Genomic DNA, 18271 nt, shown 5'->3' on the forward strand with positions numbered 1-18271 from the left:
CCTTATAGTATTCATTACATTTTGTCTTAGTTCTTAGTTCGTTCAATTTCAGAGACACCAGAAATCACATCAGTTTATGAAAGAAAAACAAAGTGAAACTCTCTCTAGCTTCGGCTACTATTTCTAGGCTGCATCTATTCTTTCAGCATACAGTCTCCAGATCCTCAATGAATGAGAGAATAGTGATATAAACTATCAAGCTACGAGTTCTCAACGCTAGGGCCAACTGTCAGGAAGTCACCATAAGTCCCCGTTTCCGAGCTGACATCTGAGAAAGAAGAAATCTCAAATTGAGAGACACCAAAATACATGAGCTGCGATTAATAGACACAACATAATGGGCAAACAATAAGGGTGAAATGCATGTTGTGTCTGAATAGACATAGACTAACATGTATAAGGAATTACTTCCAAGTCATTTTCTTGCTGTTCCATTCTGGTATTCCCCCTGTTGGAAACTCTTCTTAGTATTTGTTTTTGCATATTGGACAACTTGAATTATACATTACTGAAATAAAATTTCAAATATCTGGTTCTTAATTCTTAAGATTACCCAAGGTATAAGTAGTTTCATATTTTAACTTTCAATTCATAGTAAAAGTCTCTTTTCCATGAATGGTTACAACAGCCACTGAAAAGAGAAGCTAGAGCTAGCTTCTCATATGCATTCTCAGACAAGAGGGCTGGGAGTAGAAACTATTCAAACATGTAGCACAAGTTGGTTTCTGTTTTGAATCAGGACACAACACAGAGATTCTACAAAAGCTTAGAAGGTCCCATTCTAAAACCATTGGAAGAAAAAACAGAAAAAAAAGCACACGGAAAATGATGACATAGCAATAGTCAGAAGCAAAGAGATCCAATGATTCATTCATCTAAAATATAGAGTTATGCATACACTCAATCGTATCTTGCCATAATACCCTTGACCAAATCCAATATACGAAAATAGTCATAAAAAAGGGAAGACTCTTTACCCTTAAGCCCATCCCGATGGTGTCTGTTGCTACCCGCAAGATTGTTACATGGACTGCCACCACTCACCAGATCAAACCCGCCAAAGGAACTGATATAAGGCTCTAAGAAGTCAACATTCAACTCTTGCACATCAGCAAGGTGATACATGTTCCCTCCCTGATTTGTCTGCTCCCACCAACACCTCACAACATTTCTGCTCACCTCTGAAATCTCCACTGACACAACATTCTTCATCGGGATACCAAGCCGGTAAAGAGCTATCTCTGCACCACCAAACCCAGAGAAGAGAGAGAGAGGACATTGATGCCATTGGGAAATCGATCTTTCAAAACTGACAGGTGATAAGCCACTATCAATCTGAAGAAGTGGAACCCGTAAGCAAAATGTAATAGCAAAGAGTATGCGAAGAAGTGGAACCCGTAAGTAAAATGTAATAGCAAAGAGTATGCGATAAAAGTGAAAATCTACTAGAATAGAAATTGTTCAAATACAAAGTTCATTAGATAGAAACAGCAAAATATACAAATCTACTCAAAACTGTCATGCTTCAGCAGACAAAAAGTGAAAACTGAAGCAAATATAACTGTGGTAAAGTGAAACTGCAGGAAATATAAATGCAAACGAACCCATGAGCGAATTTAATAGCAGAGAATATCTAAATGCCAATGAACCATAAGCATATGTAAATTCAAAATGCTGGGACAACTGATAGAAAGGTTGAAACATAAAGTTCAATTATAGAGAAGTTGAAATACAGATCATGCTTGTGAACAGAACAAAAAACCAAAGCAAATGGAATTGTCTGAAATATTCAGGATCATTCAGTACGAGGAAGGAAGAAATGTTCAATGCAAATGGAAGTAGAAAGAACTTTACCTGGAATGAATTTCCCAGTGACTTATATCTCTGTCCTGCTTATTCCCCTTGTGTGGTCCCTTGGGAACCCCAAAAGCATTTCTACTTCATCAGGCTCAAGTGGGGCCACCTTTTTCTTTCATACCCAAACAAGATTCCACTTGCAGCATTCATAAAGAACACAGCGATGGACACTTTCAGGTGGCATTTCATCTTCGTCATAGTCTTTAAGAGCCATCATGATCCTATCAGTAATTGTTGCACCAGCAGTGCAAGTCTGTAAGCAATTTAGCTTTGTCCGATCATCCCAAGTAGGCCACCACCTCCTTGTCATGGGAAATGCATCAACTATAGTTTGTGGTGGAAGCGGAATGAGAGGAAATCTGTTTTTGATTGGAAGATTGTGAACATTGCCCTTTTTCTTGCAGCAGCACAAAAATACTTCACATCAACAAACTCAGGCTTCACGTCATACAAAAAGCGGGATATTGTGCCCCAGACTCCTTTAGGAGTCAATGCCACATTCTCATAGTAACAATAAGGAGGTCCTGTGACTGCGTCTGGAAGACTTCTGTGGATTTGACAGAGATCAGCTGGAGTCCTGAACCCAATCATTGGATTTGGGAGATGAATTGCATCAGCATCTTCCCCTATGATCTGGTTTCCATGTCCCATAATCCTTTTCCTTTTTGTTGGAAAGAAGAGCAAAATTAGCATCTTGTATAACTGTTAACATTTAACACATTTACTCTATATCATCACATTAATTCTATATTATTAGACATTAATAGGGCTAGAATAACTGTCTTGTTTTGTATCCTAGAATCAAGCTGTATTATTGTATATATGTGCTACAGATCAATAGAGCAATCATCTCTCCAGCAAATCTGTCTTTGTTGTTTTTCATGGTATCAGAGCAGGACTCACAATCCTGACTCTTCTCTAGCCTTCCTAGTAACAAATTCACAAAAGCCATAATCACCATGGCTGGTGATAACGTCCCATTACCACCACCCAATTCCAGCAAGTCAAATAATCCAACATCTGATATCTCAAATCCATTCTTCACTCACCATTCGGATCATCCTAGATTGGTCTTAGTCTCCACACCATTGAATGGAGACAATTTCACAGGTTGGAAGAGGGCTATGACAATGGCTCTCAATTCTAAAAACAAGCTCGGTTTTGTGAATGGGAAGATCTAAGTGAGCGTTTTTCACAAGGCAATGCACCTCGCATATTTGAAATTCAGCGAGACATCGCTTCACTCAGGCAAGAACAACAATCAGTTTCTGCATACTACACGAAACTGAAAAGTTTGTGGGATGAATTGGCATCCTATTCAGAAGCATCACAAGGAGCACAGGCAGATCAACAAAAGCTCATGCAATTCTTGATGGGATTAAATGAGACTTACAGTGCAACCCGCGGTCAAATCCTCTTGATGAATCCCCTTCCAAGTGTCAGACAAGCATATGTTGCAGTTGCACAAGAAGAAAAACAACGTTTCGTTGCAGCGGCGGAGTCCAGTTCAAGCACCGCCGCCATGGCTGTCCGGAATGGTGGCAGCCAAATCAGTTCGGTAGCAGAGGAGGTCGTGGTGACCGACCGAATCTTCAGACCAGTCGAGATGCCGAACGCGGCTTCACCGCGCGTTTTGGTTCAGGTCGAGGAAGGGGAAGGCCGCACTGTACCTATTGTGGTGATCCAGGACATTGGGTCCAAACATGTTTTCACCTAATTGGTTTTCCTCCAGGTCATCCCAAAGCAAAACAAGGATCGGGAAATTTCCCCAAGAAGCACACTGCCACACCAGTCGTGCCCTCTCCTTCTGCTAACCAGGTTCATGCGACAGGCATCGTAGAAGAGGAGAATGGATCAGCAGTTACTTTATCTGAGGCCCAATTCAAACAGTTTTTAGCTGCTCTCCAACAAGCCCAAAAGCCCAATCCAAATAATGGCTCGAGTTCTAAGGCAAATGCAGTAACGCAGCCAGGTTTGTCTAGAGTAGCTTCCCGCAATTGGATAATTGATAGCGGGGCGACAGATCATATTACTTCGTGCTCTAAATTATTGAATAAAAATAAAAATTGTGCATTACCACCTGTTTTGCTACCTAGTGGACAAAAAGTGCATATTGAAGCCACAGGTTCTTTGCCTTTGAGTACCGTATTTTATCTACATGATGTGCTGTTTGTGCAGAAGTTCAAAGTTGATTTAATGTCGGTTAGCCGCTTGACAAGAGGTCTGAATTGTTCAGTAACATTCTATCCTTATTGGTGTGTTTTGCAGGATCTGGCTACGAAGAGGACGATTGGTTTGGGTAAAGAACGTAATGGGCTATACTATTTGGTGGCACTAGCGACGGAACGAACCAGGCCTTCCATTACCACTCCTTCCAGATCATCTTGCAACCTTGTCCTTTCCTCCACCAATCTTTGGCATAATCGCTTGGGTCATGTCTCCTCTCCATGTTTAAGTCACATAGCAAAAAATTTCTTGCATTTTTCCATTCAGCCAAATAATAATTGCCCTGTGTGTCCTTTGGCTAAGCAGAGTCGATTACCATTCAGTTCTAGTTCTATTTTTTCTACAAGACCATTTGAAATAATTCATTGTGATATTTGGGGTCGTTATCGACACCCTTCTCTTTCTGGTGCTTTTTATTTCCTTACCATTGTGGATGATTTCACCCGCTTTACTTGGGTTTTCTTAATGCGGCACAAAGATGAAACACAACCACTTTTGAAGCGTTTTTTTGCTCACATTCTCACTCAATTCGACTCTCGCATTAAAACTTTCCGAAGTGACAATGGTAGTGAATTTATTTCACTTAGCTCTTTTTTTCAAGATAATGGCGTTATTTTCCAACATTCTTGTGTTTACACGCCTCAACAAACTGGGGTTGTGGAGCGCAAGCATCGCCATATTATCCAGGTGGCTCGTGCTTTGAAATTTCAGGCTCATCTTCCTCCACGATTTTGGGGGGAGTGTGTTCTCACAGCCGTCCACATAATCAATCGATTGCCCTCTCCCATCCTTTCTTACCAAACTCCTTTCGAGCTTCTTTACTCCAAACCACCTTCTTTTTCTCATCTTCGGGTTTTTGGATGCTTAGCTTACGCCACAAATGTGCACCCTACTCATAAATTTGATACCCGAGCAATTTCTTCCATTTTCATTGGTTACCCGGTGGGCCAAAAAGCCTTCAAACTGTTTAACTTAACGACTAAAAAAGTTTTTACCAGTCGAGATGTTAGATTTCATGAAGATGTGTTTCCTTATGCCTCCACTCAGCCCACTCTTCCTTCTGCTCCGTTGGCCCATGACCCAGGCCCAATTCCACTTCTCCCTAATTCCATAGCCACCGATCTTGACTCCCAGGTCCCTCCCACGCGTCCTTCTTCTTCTCGTCCTTCCCGTTCTACCATAGACGCCGATCTTGGCGCTTCCTCTTTACCGCCTCCGCCACCGCCTCCTCCGCCTCCCATCCGTCAGTATTCCCGGCGACCCAAGCCGCCTGCTCCACCGCCCCTTGTCCCACCTCCTTCGTCCTTCTCCACCCCTGTTCCTACCCCCCTGTCGTCCCCGGTGCCAGGATGGTCCCCATCCCTACCATCTTCTCCGTCTCCTCCACCCGCAGCTATTTCCGGCCCACCACCGCTCCGTCGCTCCACCCGCTCCTCTGCGCCGCCTGCTCGGTTCGCCGATATCGACTTCTCCAAGCCTCAATCCAATGCTTGCTCTTACCAATCGCTCTCCTTCCCGCCAGGTCCTTCCAAAGGTACGCGGTATCCATTGGCAAATTATGTCTCTTATCATCGTTACACTCCTGCCTACTCCTCTTTTGTGGCTCAGCTCAGTGCCATATGTGAACCGTCCTCTTATTCTGAGGCGGCTACTGTTCCGGAATGGAGGGATGCCATGCGTTCTGAATTGGAGGCCTTGCAGGCCAACGGTACCTGGACCCTTACCCCGTTGCCCCCTGGGAAGATCCCTATTGGTTGTAGGTGGGTTTACAAGGTCAAGCTCAAGTCTGATGGTTCGATTGAACGATACAAGGCCAGGTTGGTGGCCAAGGGCTTCACGCAATTAGCAGGTATTGACTATCAGGACACCTTCTCTCCTACTGCTAAAATTGTTACAGTCCGTTGTCTCCTTGCTTTCGCTGCGTCTCGTGGTTGGTCCCTTTATCAACTCGATGTCAACAATGCCTTTCTCCATGGCAACCTGGATGAAGAAATTTATATGTCTCCACCGCCTGGGCTCCGGAGACAGGGGAGGAGCATTTGGTTTGTCGGTTGCATAAATCCTTGTACGGTCTGAAACAGGCTTCAAGGCAGTGGTTTTCTAGATTTTCAGAAGTTATTCGGTCTGCTGGCTTTGTGCAATCTAGAGCAGACTACTCTCTTTTTACCAGGAGGCAAGGCAAGTCTTTTACAGTCTTATTGATATATGTTGATGATATATTAATTACTGGCAATGATCCTGTGAGTATAGCTGATGTCAAGAAATTTTTGCATAAAACATTCCGTTTGAAAGATCTTGGCAATTTAAAGTATTTTCTTGGCATTGAAGTGTCAGCATCTAAGAAAGGGATATTTATTTGTCAGCGCAAGTATGCGTTAGAAATTATAAAAGATGCAGGGTTATTGGGTGCTGCTCCTGTTGACACACCCATGGAACGTGGATTAAAGTTGTCAGATAAGACTGAGTTACTCAAAGATCCAGAGAAGTATAGGCGTTTGGTTGGAAGATTGATTTATCTCACAGGAACGTGGAACGTGGATTAAAGTTGTCAGATAAGACTGAGTTACTCAAAGATCCAGAGAAGTATAGGCGTTTGGTTGGAAGATTGATTTATCTCACAGTGTCAAGGCCGGATATTACATATCCTGTTCATATATTAAGCAGGTTTATGCATCAGCCTCGAAAAGCTCATTGGGAAACAGCTTTGCGAGTGGTACGCTACCTCAAGTCAGCTCCTGGTCAAGGCTTGTTCTTTTCCTCAAATAGTGATCTTCGGCTACGAGCCTTTTGTGACTCAGATTGGGCAGGATGTCCACTTACAAGAAGGTCTACTACAGGGTATTGTGTGTTCCTAGGGCCTTCTTTAATTTCATGGAAGTCAAAACGTCAGAAAACAGTCTCTCTTTCTTCAGCTGAAGCAGAGTATCGTGCTATGACAGGAGCTTGTTGTGAATTAACTTGGCTACGTTATTTGCTTCAAGACTTGGGGATTTTACACCAGGAAACGGCATTGCTCTATTGTGACAACAAGGCTGCTTTACATATAGCAGCAAATCCAGTGTTTCATGAACGTACAAGGCATATAGAAATGGATTGTCACTATATCAGGGATAAGATTCAAGATGGTTCAGTGGAGACACGATTTGTGAGTTCTGGAAATCAACTGGCTGATGTTCTAACTAAAGCTCTTGGGAAGGAGGATTTCGAACTTATGATTCGCAAGTTGGGTGTGCAGGATATCCACTCTCCAACGTGAGGGGGAGTGTTGGAAAGAAGAGCAAAATTAGCATCTTGTATAACTGTTAACATTTAACACATTTACTCTATATCATCACATTAATTCTATATTATTAGACATTAATAGGGCTAGAATAACTGTCTTGTTTTGTATCCTAGAATCAAGCTGTATTATTGTATATATGTGCTACAGATCAATAGAGCAATCATCTCTCCAGCAAATCTGTCTTTGTTGTTTTTCACTTTTCAGCAATGAAGATTCACAAAGTTTCCTTTTATTCTTCTCAGGATACTCCGCATATGTGTAGGGACAGGGTTTCAAGAATTGAACCTGCATCTTCAAGTCCTGGATATTCCATCAAACCAGTGTGTTAAATAGGGACAGGGTTAAACTGGAGCATTTTAAGTAAAAACTTGCACTGGAATGAAATGGTTCGGTGCTCATACCATGTTCTTGGATGGCTTTGGCAACCATAGTATGAGAAAACCACGTGCATACAAAATGATCAGAAACTTTGGTTTGGGAAGGTCCTGATGATGAGCTAGCCTGTAGGAAGATAAAAAGGAATTGCATGTTGAGAATACTATAACCATCAAAGTGTCATACTTGCTTATACATGTATACTTCTGTGCATACACATTAATTGTGTATGTTTGCAAGTTCAATGAAGTCATGAAAAGTAACTAGACAAAAGAGGACCATAGTGTGCTCAGGGAAACCAAATTGGTCAAACACAATTAGCTGAACAGCAACAAGGCACTGTACAAATAATGATGGGAAAAAGAAAGTAAATCATTTTGGGATGAGATTATAGGATGCCAGCGTGAATTTTGAAATCTTTCAGCTAAAACTGAAAAGGTGGATAACTAAGTTTTCTGGAAGCAAAAGCACCAAAACCATAGATACATCTTTGATATTTGAGATATTTAATCACTGATTTTCGGGGGGAAAAATTAAAAGAAAAAAGCCACTAATCTACAGATAATTAAGAAATTTCGTTAGGACACCTAATGAGCCATAGTCACGTCCATTTCTGTTACTTGTACCTTGGAATGCTCAAATCTCTGTAAAAAAAACGGAAGAAACCTGAATATCATCCATATGCATTTTTACTAGTTAATTAGATGCAGAGTTTTCAAAAATATCCAGTGAAGAAACACTTTGCACAGTTGATAACGTACAAAGAAGGCCGGTATTTCACCTGCCCCAATGAACTCATCACAATCAATCTCCAAAGAAATATAAATCTGTACGTCAGATATAATGTTTACCTCCCCAGAGCCAGGATTAGCTGAAGAAGATAAAGTGAAGTTTTCAATCTCAAGCTCATCATCAGTATCCCAGTCAACATCATCACCATCTACCCGAGATGTATTTCCATCCTTAACAGGATATATAAACATAAATAAGAAATAAAGAAGCAAATGAACTTGCAAATACTATAATTTTTACATACACAAAGCTCAAGAATTTAGTCCAATGAGGGTTCACTCAAGCATCATAACCAGAGTGAACCAGCAATACAATTAAAAAACATAGCTAGTATACCAAAGAGCTAAAGAATCGCTACCTGCAGTCCACATTCAGAAGAAAAGGCAATTTAAATTTAAAAGATACCAAAGCCAACAAGGGCCACAACAATGCCTATTATGAAATCTCCCTGCAACCACTGCCTACCCACCTTCACCCTAAAAGTCCTGGTTGTCATTACATTCAATCAACCTCGAAATTGCCAACACACTACAATTTCACAAAACGATGTCATTAAGCATGTCATTGCCGCAACTCCACAAACTAATGATTTATTTTACTTTCTTATTACTATATGAATATCCTTTAATAAGAACAATATAGTAAACATCAAATTGAAGAGTGAGCACCTAAATATTAACCAGGGACTAAAAGAAATGAATGAATACAAGAACTTGAACAAAAAAACATGTACTATTTCTCTATATGTATGTGCAGCTACTTCAGCCCAGTGCAAAAGTTTCCAAGCTGTCCAAGTTAAAGCAAGAAATAATTTAATTCCTCGATTTGCATAAAATACTTTCTGAAACCAGGATTACAGTAATTCCTTGCCTTGTATGGTCTTTCAGAGTGGCCAGGGGTGGATCCCCTATATTTCTGCCAGTCCTACAATTCTTCAAGCGTGCAAGTTCTGCCACCAGTGCCACTGGTTTCCCCTGCAACCGGAATGTCAAAACCAATCAATATATCCTCATAAGGAGATATCCTACTGCTTGATTGAGTGGTTGTTTGGTTCAACTCTTGCACATCTTGCTCATATATCAGACGGACTCCACACTCCTTCACCTTTAGACCCGGCCCTCTGGTTTTAAATAAGAACTCAAGCTGACTGCAACTGTTTTGCCACCACTCTGTACCAAAGTATTTATCACGAGATACATAGAATAGCCACAGGTGATCTGACTTAACCTGGCAAAATTCTTCACTAAAGCGAAATGCAGGCTGTTTGCCATATACTTCCAATTTTCTTCCATCGAGCTTCAGGCAACATACAAGATGATGTGTTGCATTAAAAGTCTTGAATTCATCTCTACAAAGCTTATCCACCCGATGGTGCTTATGGAGTACAAAAACAGCACACAAAGCAAATCCCATAAGTCGACTGTTATTCCAATGTGCAGGTAGATATACACTTGAGGAACACCCAACAGTCCGATGGCTGAACCACTCAGGAATATTACTTCCAGGAATTACAATTTGGAAAGTTTCACTCTTATTAGAGATTCCCTGTGTAAGAAGAGATAGGTCGTTAGTTGATTAATGTCTATAAGTATATGAGCAGACACGCACACACACACTTTGACAGGGAGTACCTGATACATGAATGTCTTCAGCATTTCAAATGCTATGTTATTGCATCCTTGATTGCCATTTAGATTGAAGCAATTGATGAAATTGAAATATGATTTGTTTAGTCTGTTCAAATTTGATGCATCAAACAAGTATTTCAGTGAAGTACAACCATCTGCCCTTAAATCAAGTGTACTATTTGATGGAAGGTCTGACAACTCTTGAAGTCTCTTGCAATTCTCCAAGTTAAAGTTCTCAAGCTTAGAAAGCAATCCAATGCCTGAAGGAAGGCGAACAAAATTGTTTCCACTTAGATTCAAGGTCACCAAAGAGGGAAAGTAACCAAATTCATTGGCAAATGCTCCTTCACCAAGATTGGAATTACTCAGGTTCAGATATGTTAAATTAGACAGACCAGATATAGGCAAGTGGAAACTCATTGGCTCTGTATTCACTTTTGTCACCAATCCAGAAGGCAAGAACTTATTTAAAGATCGCCAAATTACTTTGCATCCATGAAAGATTGAACCTCTCACATATTTTCTGTGATCATGGGTAGATGACATTTCTATTGCAGACCCACTATTCACATCAATTTCCTCAAAACAGTCCATCTCCCCCACATTTACCTGATGTCTGCCAAGTTTCAAGCATCCAGAAAGATTAAGATTTTCAACAGACTTCAATTTATTGATGGTGCTTGGGAGACAAACAAGATTTCTGCAGTTGCTTAGATTCAATGACACAAGGCTAGTCAGCCGTTCAATTGAAACAGGCAGTTCCTCAATAGCAGTCTCATCAAGAAAAAGCACCAACAAACGTTCCATATTTCCAACAAACTCAGGAATCTTCTTAACTTTTGAGCAGTTAGAAAGAATTAATGTTTCAAGAGATTCCATTTCAATTTTACTTGGCAGACTCTTGAGACTTTTGCAGTCTTTAAGATTCAGGACAATAAGCTTTTTGAGAAATCCAACGGATTGATGGATTCTTACCAAATTCTCACATCCTTCAAGATCTAAAGTCTCAAGATGCTGAACACCTGCGAGGTCTGGGGTCTCCACAATGTTTTGAGAATGGCAGAGTTTGATGAACTTCAACTTGTCAAAATTCTGCTCATAAAATCGAAACAGTGAGCCACCACACAAAACAGAATTTTTGCTTCATAGAGATAAATAAGTAGACTATTAACTAATAGCCATACCTTTGTTCCCTTCCAAAGCTGTTTAATGTTGCTGTGGCACAAGTTAAGTTCAATAAGTTCATCTGCTTCAAAATTTTTTGGGAGAGCTCTTAAGGGATACCCAGTCCATTCGAGGAGTCTCAAGGAATTAGAAAGACAAGAGAGGCCTTTGGGAAGGTCCACATTACGAATATGGAGAAGACTAAGTTGAGACAAATTTGAAAAGGCTCCTGGCTTCCAATGAGCCACTTGCAATTGAGTCAACTCCATTACCATGCCTTGGATTGAATCTGTTCCCTGATAATGAAAAACAAGAATAATAGCTTAAGTGCAGAACACAAAGAATACCAAGACCCAAGCAGATTACAAGTAAATCTGCCTTATTTCTTTTTTACACAAAAATTGAAGTGCAGAACACAAATAATAATAACATGCATAACTTTTTTTCATTATCAAACTCTGACCTTATTTCTCTCCAGCACCTTGTTGATGTCTTTATAAGACCATAATCTACTACGTTTGCCTGGCTCTTCAGGAGACTGTTCACGAACAATTTCCCAGCCCATTTCTTGTAGCAAATCATGCATCGACAGTTCGTTGTTGGAGATAGTTATGAGAGATCTATCAGCAAGAACATCTAAACCAATGACAGGTTCTAGCTGGCAATAGTCTAGTATTTGTGTCACACGATCCTTATCCTTGCCCTTGTAAAAGCAAGCAATATGTAGGAATATTTCTTTCTCTTTTTCATGCAGGTCATCAAAACTAATCCGAAGCACGTCAATAATGCGTTTATCTGGTGTGCTCCTTAGCCTATCTATTGCACTTGCCCATTTATCAGCCCCTCTACCAGATAGAAAAGAACCTAAAACCACGAGAGCCAACGGAAGCCCCTGAGCATACCCTAAAATATGGTAGCACAGATGCAAATAATTCTCTGGTGGGGGACATTTCTTAAAAGCCTTCAAGCTCAAAAGTTGAAGTGCTTCATTACAGTTTAACCCGTTAGCCTTGTATGTAGCATCAACATCATGTGCCTTTAACAACTGAATATCTGTGGTGGTTACGATAATTCTACTCCCTGGACCAAACCAGTTGCGACTTCCAGCCAATTTCTCTAATTGCGTCAACTGATCCACATCATCAATAACAACAAGCACCTTCATTCTACACGACCGCCTTTTTATCATAGCAGCTCCTATGTATTCATCCTCTATATTTTCAATTTTTGTCATCAGGATTCTGGAAAGAAGTTTTTCTTGTAGAGAAACAATGCCATTGTTTTTAGACATTTCTCTAACATTGGAAAGAAAGCAGGTTCGGTTAAAATTTTGACAAATTTCATCATGGATTGCTCTAGCAACTGTTGTCTTACCTATTCCCCGCATGCCATGGATCCCTATAAAACGCACCCCACGAAGCTGAGGACATATGTAATTGCTTAATAAATCATCAATGCGGGAATCCATTCCTATGAAGCCCTTGTCAACACTTGAAGATGTATACACGGACTTCTTTAGTATATGATCAACAATTTCGTCAATTAGTTTTGCTTCATGTCTGAGAAAATTTAGATAAAATTGTGAGTTAGAAACTTAGCAATGTAACATAACGGGCAAAAACAATATTAGCATTTGGCAAGAGTAAATGCAAAATGCTAATCCAGTCTCTCAAATTTACTGGATGTTCATTACTCTCCATTCGTATCTATCTCTCAATCAGAAAAATCAAAATGCTAATCCAAATCCAATTTAAATCATAAAGAATAATTCATTTTAAAAAGAAGAGATTATCCTGCTCTCAAAAGGATGGGATTGAATCTATATCTACTTTAGCAAGGAAACATATTAAGGTATGGAGGAAGGAGACTTACGAAAAATTCTTGTAATCCCAGCCAGAAAGATTGGCGACCTTAGTCAAAGCAGCCGTCCACGCATTTAGTCTGTCCTCATTCCTCCCATAAACTTCTTCGTGTTCCCTTACTTGTACTTGGGCTTCCCATTTGAGCTCAAAACTTCCCCTTTGGTGCCGCACATCAGAAGGATCCACCTTGTAGAAGACGGGGAAGACTTGTTGGCCCATCTCTTTTATGCATTGAATAATCTTGACGAGTTCATCCAAGCACCATGACGAAGAAGCATAGCTGTGTGAGAGAATGACAATCGCATATCTAGACTCCTCAATTGCAGCTAAAAGTTCAGGACTAATGGATTTTCCTTTCTCAAGGTCTCGGTCATCCAGAAAGGTGAGTATTCCTTTCTCATTTAGTGCAGTATACAGATACTCGGTAAAACCCCTGCGCGTATCTTCCCCCCTGAAACTTAGAAAGACATCGTATTTCCATTGACGACGAGAAGCTGTTGACGCCATCTCTGTTAGGGTACTAGTCCTAACTTCTGGAATCAGAGAGAGAGTACAAGGGAATTGCAGAGAAATGTAAAGCGAAAGTAAAGTTTCAATGGATGATATTTTCTACAGAATTGGCAGCTATATGTAGGACACGTGTCAACATGACACTGATAGATAACAACTAATAGATCCCTCCTCGAGGTACATCGAAACGGTGCGTTTGGAATAAAACGGAAATAAAGAAATAAGACCAGCTACGAACTCAACACAGGAACTGAGCACTTTCATAACAATCTCCTTCGAAATTGAATCAGAGTTGCCTGTTGTTTTTTTTATTTTTTTTTATGACAGACAGACACCCCTTTCCAGCTGATCCAACTGGAACGTTGGGTACACCGAAAAGGGTAAGGAGAAAAACCAGATTCTAGGATTATTAAGGTTATATGCTACTGAATCGGAGGTCTTATTTCTCATTTTCGTTATCTCTAAAAACTAGGGTTTCTTCGTCAAAAATTTCCTCGTTAGAGTAGGCCTCTGGCCTCGTCGGTGCGTAGCGCATGCAGCCGGACGTGCTCTGGCCTTTGTTTGAGCCCAAAAGTAATTTTGGCAAGATTCCTGTAGGGGATTTAGCATAGCAGGCCGATACCTGCGGCCCAAAAATAACTTGGGTTTGGGTTACAGTTTCACCCATTCTGAGGTCCATGAGGAAAACGAGCCCTTATTGGAATCAAGTAGCGGAGATTGAATAGGAAACTTCAATCAATAATCATTCTATGGCAAGGAGCAGTCGGAACCCTAAGGTATAAATACCAGGTTTCAAGGACAAAAAAAAAAAGGACACCTCTCAATAAATTAATCTCAATCAAAGTCTCTCCAGAGCAAACCTACCTGCAACCTAGTTGCAACCCAGCAAAGCAAAGGTAACGCCCTCGCAACCCAGCGAAGTTAAAGATATGCTTTAGCAAACCTGTGTTTTCTCCAAACTTCCTAGTGATTGCTCTGCTTAATCTCCAACGTTAAGTATCGATTCAGTGAACGCAAGATATCACAACACAAGCCCTTATCAGTAAGGCAAAAAGTCCTTTTCCGAAAGGGAGAGAAAAGAGCCTTGTGACGAGGTTGGTGCTTTCCTTGTCCACAGCGTTTGAGAAAAAGTCAGGTCAAGGGACTCTCCCGACGACTACACCCCACGGTGTTGGCACACCCGCGCAATCACAGCGGCAAAAGAGACTATTTGCAACCAGATTGGTTTTGGAGCCAAACATTTTGGCACGCCCAGTGGGACCATATTGCATAGTGTTTCTTTGTGATCGCCACCATTGGGAAGTCAAGCGCAAACCCTTACTAAAAGGTTTACGTAAGCTGCATGAAACATAAGACCTCCAGTTACATCTCGCACTCTCGTGTAGACTGTCGTGGTCTTTCTAACGAACAGGTGACTCAAAGGTTCTCACTCAATCCGCGATCATCCAACATGTCAACTGAACAGGGTGGAATTCCCCAGCCCGTTACTGAGCGCGGTGATAACTGATCCCTTTGTGCCCATTCTCGTCCCAGAGAATGCAAGCATTGAGGAGCGGCTTGCTATCTTTCAACAGAATAATGCCGCATACAATGAAAAGATGGAAAAAGCCTTCGTAGAAGATCGTCGAAGGCTTGACAAAATTTTGATTTTAGTTCAAAAGCTTGAGGTAAAATCGCGACAAACACAGGGACATTTGCAAGATATGCACAAGCAAAGCCAAGAAAACTACAAGGAGCTCGTGGATATGATAAACGGTCAAGCCGCCCAAAGAAAACACATCTCTGTTGACACCACAAACCAAGCCAAGCACACTGCATCAGAATTGGCAGCTCTTCGCAATGAGTGGTCTAACCTTGCAACCCAGGTTGCCATACAAAAGGCTAAATTGGACCAGGCTAAGGAGGTTCTGAATAAAGCTTTAGGAGATCCTAATGCCATCTTTGGTTCGCTTGGCCAACCCTCAGGCTCTGGCAAATACATACCACCGAATGCTCGGGAAAAGGCTAGCAGCAACACCGTTACGCAGTCTGCAACCGCCGCTGCCTCATCAACTAAAAATAAGGACAACGCTCTGGTAATTGGCAGCAAAGAGAAGTCCACACCTTCGGCAGCGCAGAAGAGCAAAACTTTGAAATTAGGTCAAGGCACCCCTGGTGATCCTGTCGTGTTTGCTCAATATGACAGCGATGGAGCAGAGAATGTATACCAGGAGCTTTCAGGAAATTACTATGGACTTGATCAGTCTGGTAATCCAATCAAGCTAACGGCTTTGGTAAAAGATGTGTCTACTGCAGCGGTTACTCTTCAGCCCAATTTTACCCGGAATATTCACTTAGGGGAGGGATCAGTGACCGCTACCCTGGCTGCACCACCTTTGCAAACCACTCACCAAACCGTGACTACGCCTCCTCCTCCTGGCCTAGATTATGTGAGACGTGAAGAGGTTGAGGAGATGATCAGGTTGGCTAATCCTAGGGCCCACCTTGATGGGGTTTATGAGGAGCCTTTCCTGCCACATATAATGCTCACGCCTTTCTCCAGAGGCTATAAAAATATCATATTTTCTACTTTTTCAGGAGAGGATACTGAGAACGCGGCAACCCATTTGGCCAGGTTCAAGGTACAATGCGGCCAATATCAGAATGATGACAGCTTCAAGTGCAAGATCTTTGGCACTTCTCTTTCTGGAGTTGCCTTTAGGTGGTTCTCCAAGCTTCGACCAGGGTCAGTGGTAGATTGGCCAGCAATAGAAAAGCTCTTCCGAGAAACTTTTGGAACTATCTAGCCTGAGGTTGATTTAGCTTCTCTTACACAGATGGCCCAACAGCCCACCGAGTCTACTGTTGCTTATCTTCAACGCTTCCAGATTCAGAAGGCCAAGCTGAATATGGTTTTGCCTGAGAAAGAACTAATTAAGTTGGCGATCAAGGGCTTGGAACCACGCCAGCGAAAGAAGCAACATGGCAGCATGATCCAATCAATGGGAGAGCTTATCACAGAAGTAGGTAGCTTTGAGCATCTCCTCAGAGAAATCAACGCTAGAAAGAACAAGTCCAAAGGGACATATGTGCCCGGAAAACACCGTACAGTGGCTGCCCTGAACTACCAACCGACCACCTATGATCCCTACTACCAAGGTGAAGAAGTTTTCCAGGACGAAGAAGAAGAAGAGGAGAATGACATCTCCGCTTTTGAGCTGACAGGAAGAAAGAACTCGGCCTTGAAATAGTTGAAAATAACTAAGGAACCAGTCAAGCTCAAGTCCGTAGCCTTCACCAAACCTGAGTTCGCGACGTATACATATGATGCCAATAAGGCACATGAGATTTTAGATGAGATGATCGCCGTGAAGATGGTGAAGACAGACTTTGGACCCTTCCCCAAACCAGAATAGCTGAAAGGGAAAAAGTATTGCAAATTCCATAATCTGTGGAATCATAACACGGCTGACTGCGTAAAGCTGAAGGATCAGATTCAAGTATGGGTCAATAATGGTAGTCTGCAGGTGGAAACTCTGGCGACCGCAGCAGCGCTGGTAGACCTAAACCCTTTCCCTGATACCGACGTCAATATGGTTGATGTGACTTGGACCAAGAAAAGCCAGAGGCAGCTAACCCTAGACTTGACCACCAATGGTCAAGAAGAGAAGAATGAGGAGGACATGGTCCCGGTAAAGAAGAAGGCCAGACCTATCAGCGAGTGGCATCCAAGTGGTCCTATGCTAGCGATGCAAAGAGGAATGTGGCATCCAAGTGTCACATGAAGAGGTCGAGCAGACATTTCGTTTTGGCTCCTTCCCGCCAATCAAGTGGGCTTCGCCATCACGAAATTATCAACCGTCCAACCCAAGAGCAACAGGCAGGATGGAATCACCGCCGTCCCCAATGGATTCTAACCTGTTCAAGAAACTGAAAGTGGATGTGGATGAACAGAAACAAGATAGGAAGGCTAGGAACGAGCACAAAGATATCTTAACCAAACCCTATATACCGCCTTCTTCAACCTCCTCTATCAAGGAGGGCAAATGGTACACCAGAGAAAAAGGGAAGGTGGTAGAGATCAGTCCTTCTAAGAAAAGGAAACTGTAGTGCAGGTTTGGTGAGGCCAAGCAAATGCTAGAGGCTCTGGATCAGGGCCTGATCAAGCCTTCACAATTGGTCAAATCTCCTAAGCAATACCAGAAGGAGATGGAGGCGCTAGCCGCTAAGCCTTTGGTGGCTCCTCGCAGTTTTCAGAAACAAGCAAGCTCGGCGTCAAGGGCATCCAAGCCCAGTGTTTTCTGCAGGATCACTAAAGAAAGGACCCCATGTTGGGAGACATCATTCAGTATAAAAGTGTGTGCAAATTATGGATGATGTTCCCTACTCCCAAGCAGAGGAGGTCAAGTTTTAGTAAAGGGAAAAAAGTAAGAGTATCGTACCCAAAAGATTGAGTAACTCTACCCTAGCTAGATGACCGTGAAAATAAATCTAGAAAACACATGTGAAGTCTACCTTTTTACAAGTTCACAACCTTAGCCCTTTGGAAGCTAAAGATCATGAGGATGGTATTAACAATTGTGGTAGTGAGCGAC

General features: G+C 41.8%; 3 protein-coding genes across 12 annotated transcripts in view; all 3 read right to left on the minus strand.

Annotated features, from left to right (window-relative positions):
* Positions 1-200: 200 nt before the first annotated feature.
* Positions 201-2508, minus strand: LOC112200248 (DNA (cytosine-5)-methyltransferase DRM2). The gene is made up of 4 exons (XM_024341280.1): positions 2276-2508; positions 1979-2078; positions 1045-1335; positions 201-314 (listed from the first exon to the last, which is right to left on the minus strand). Exons 1-4 carry the CDS (start codon positions 2506-2508, stop codon positions 201-203), a joined length of 738 nt encoding a protein of 245 aa, XP_024197048.1.
* A 4906-nt stretch (positions 2509-7414) lies between these two features.
* The window catches only part of LOC112182268 (TMV resistance protein N), an 81291-nt gene continuing 70434 nt past the window's right edge, over positions 7415-18271 (minus strand). For all 10 annotated transcript variants that reach the window (XM_040512625.1, XM_040512624.1, XM_040512629.1 and 7 more), the window contains 3 exons: positions 8593-8703; positions 7768-7867; positions 7415-7666 (listed from right to left, as the gene is read on the minus strand). The gene's annotated coding sequence lies outside the window, so the exon portion shown is untranslated. The remainder of the gene's footprint in view (positions 7667-7767; positions 7868-8592; positions 8704-18271) is intronic.
* On the minus strand, positions 8329-13694 carry LOC112200269 (TMV resistance protein N). The gene is made up of 9 exons (XM_040518869.1): positions 13198-13694; positions 11789-12884; positions 11346-11621; positions 10314-11253; positions 10165-10211; positions 9623-10078; positions 9391-9507; positions 8503-8703; positions 8329-8385 (listed from the first exon to the last, which is right to left on the minus strand). Exons 1-9 carry the CDS (start codon positions 13692-13694, stop codon positions 8329-8331), a joined length of 3687 nt encoding a protein of 1228 aa, XP_040374803.1.

Source organism: Rosa chinensis, chromosome 1 (assembly GCF_002994745.2).
Source record: "Rosa chinensis cultivar Old Blush chromosome 1, RchiOBHm-V2, whole genome shotgun sequence".
Lineage (NCBI taxonomy): Eukaryota > Viridiplantae > Streptophyta > Magnoliopsida > Rosales > Rosaceae > Rosa > Rosa chinensis.

What these genes read in the sequence shown, in the direction of transcription:
- LOC112200248 (XM_024341280.1), bottom strand. Translation starts at nt 2,508, where the DNA reads ATGGGACATGGAAACCAGATCATAGGGGAAGATGCTGATGCAATTCAT. An exon ending in GCAAGTGGAATCTTGTTTGG is followed by an intron (nt 1,336 to 1,978) that starts GTATGAAAGAAA and finishes CCACTTCTTCAG; the next exon opens with ATTGATAGTGGCTTATCACC. An exon ending in CCTTTGGCGGGTTTGATCTG is followed by an intron (nt 315 to 1,044) that starts GTGAGTGGTGGC and finishes TATTAATCGCAG; the next exon opens with CTCATGTATTTTGGTGTCTC.
- LOC112200269 (XM_040518869.1), bottom strand. Translation starts at nt 13,694, where the DNA reads ATGGCGTCAACAGCTTCTCGTCGTCAATGGAAATACGATGTCTTTCTA. An exon ending in ACTTGATTTAAGGGCAGATG is followed by an intron (nt 10,212 to 10,313) that starts GTTGTACTTCAC and finishes ATGGCAATCAAG; the next exon opens with GATGCAATAACATAGCATTT. An exon ending in ATACAAGGCAAGGAATTACT is followed by an intron (nt 8,704 to 9,390) that starts GTAATCCTGGTT and finishes TATCCTGTTAAG; the next exon opens with GATGGAAATACATCTCGGGT.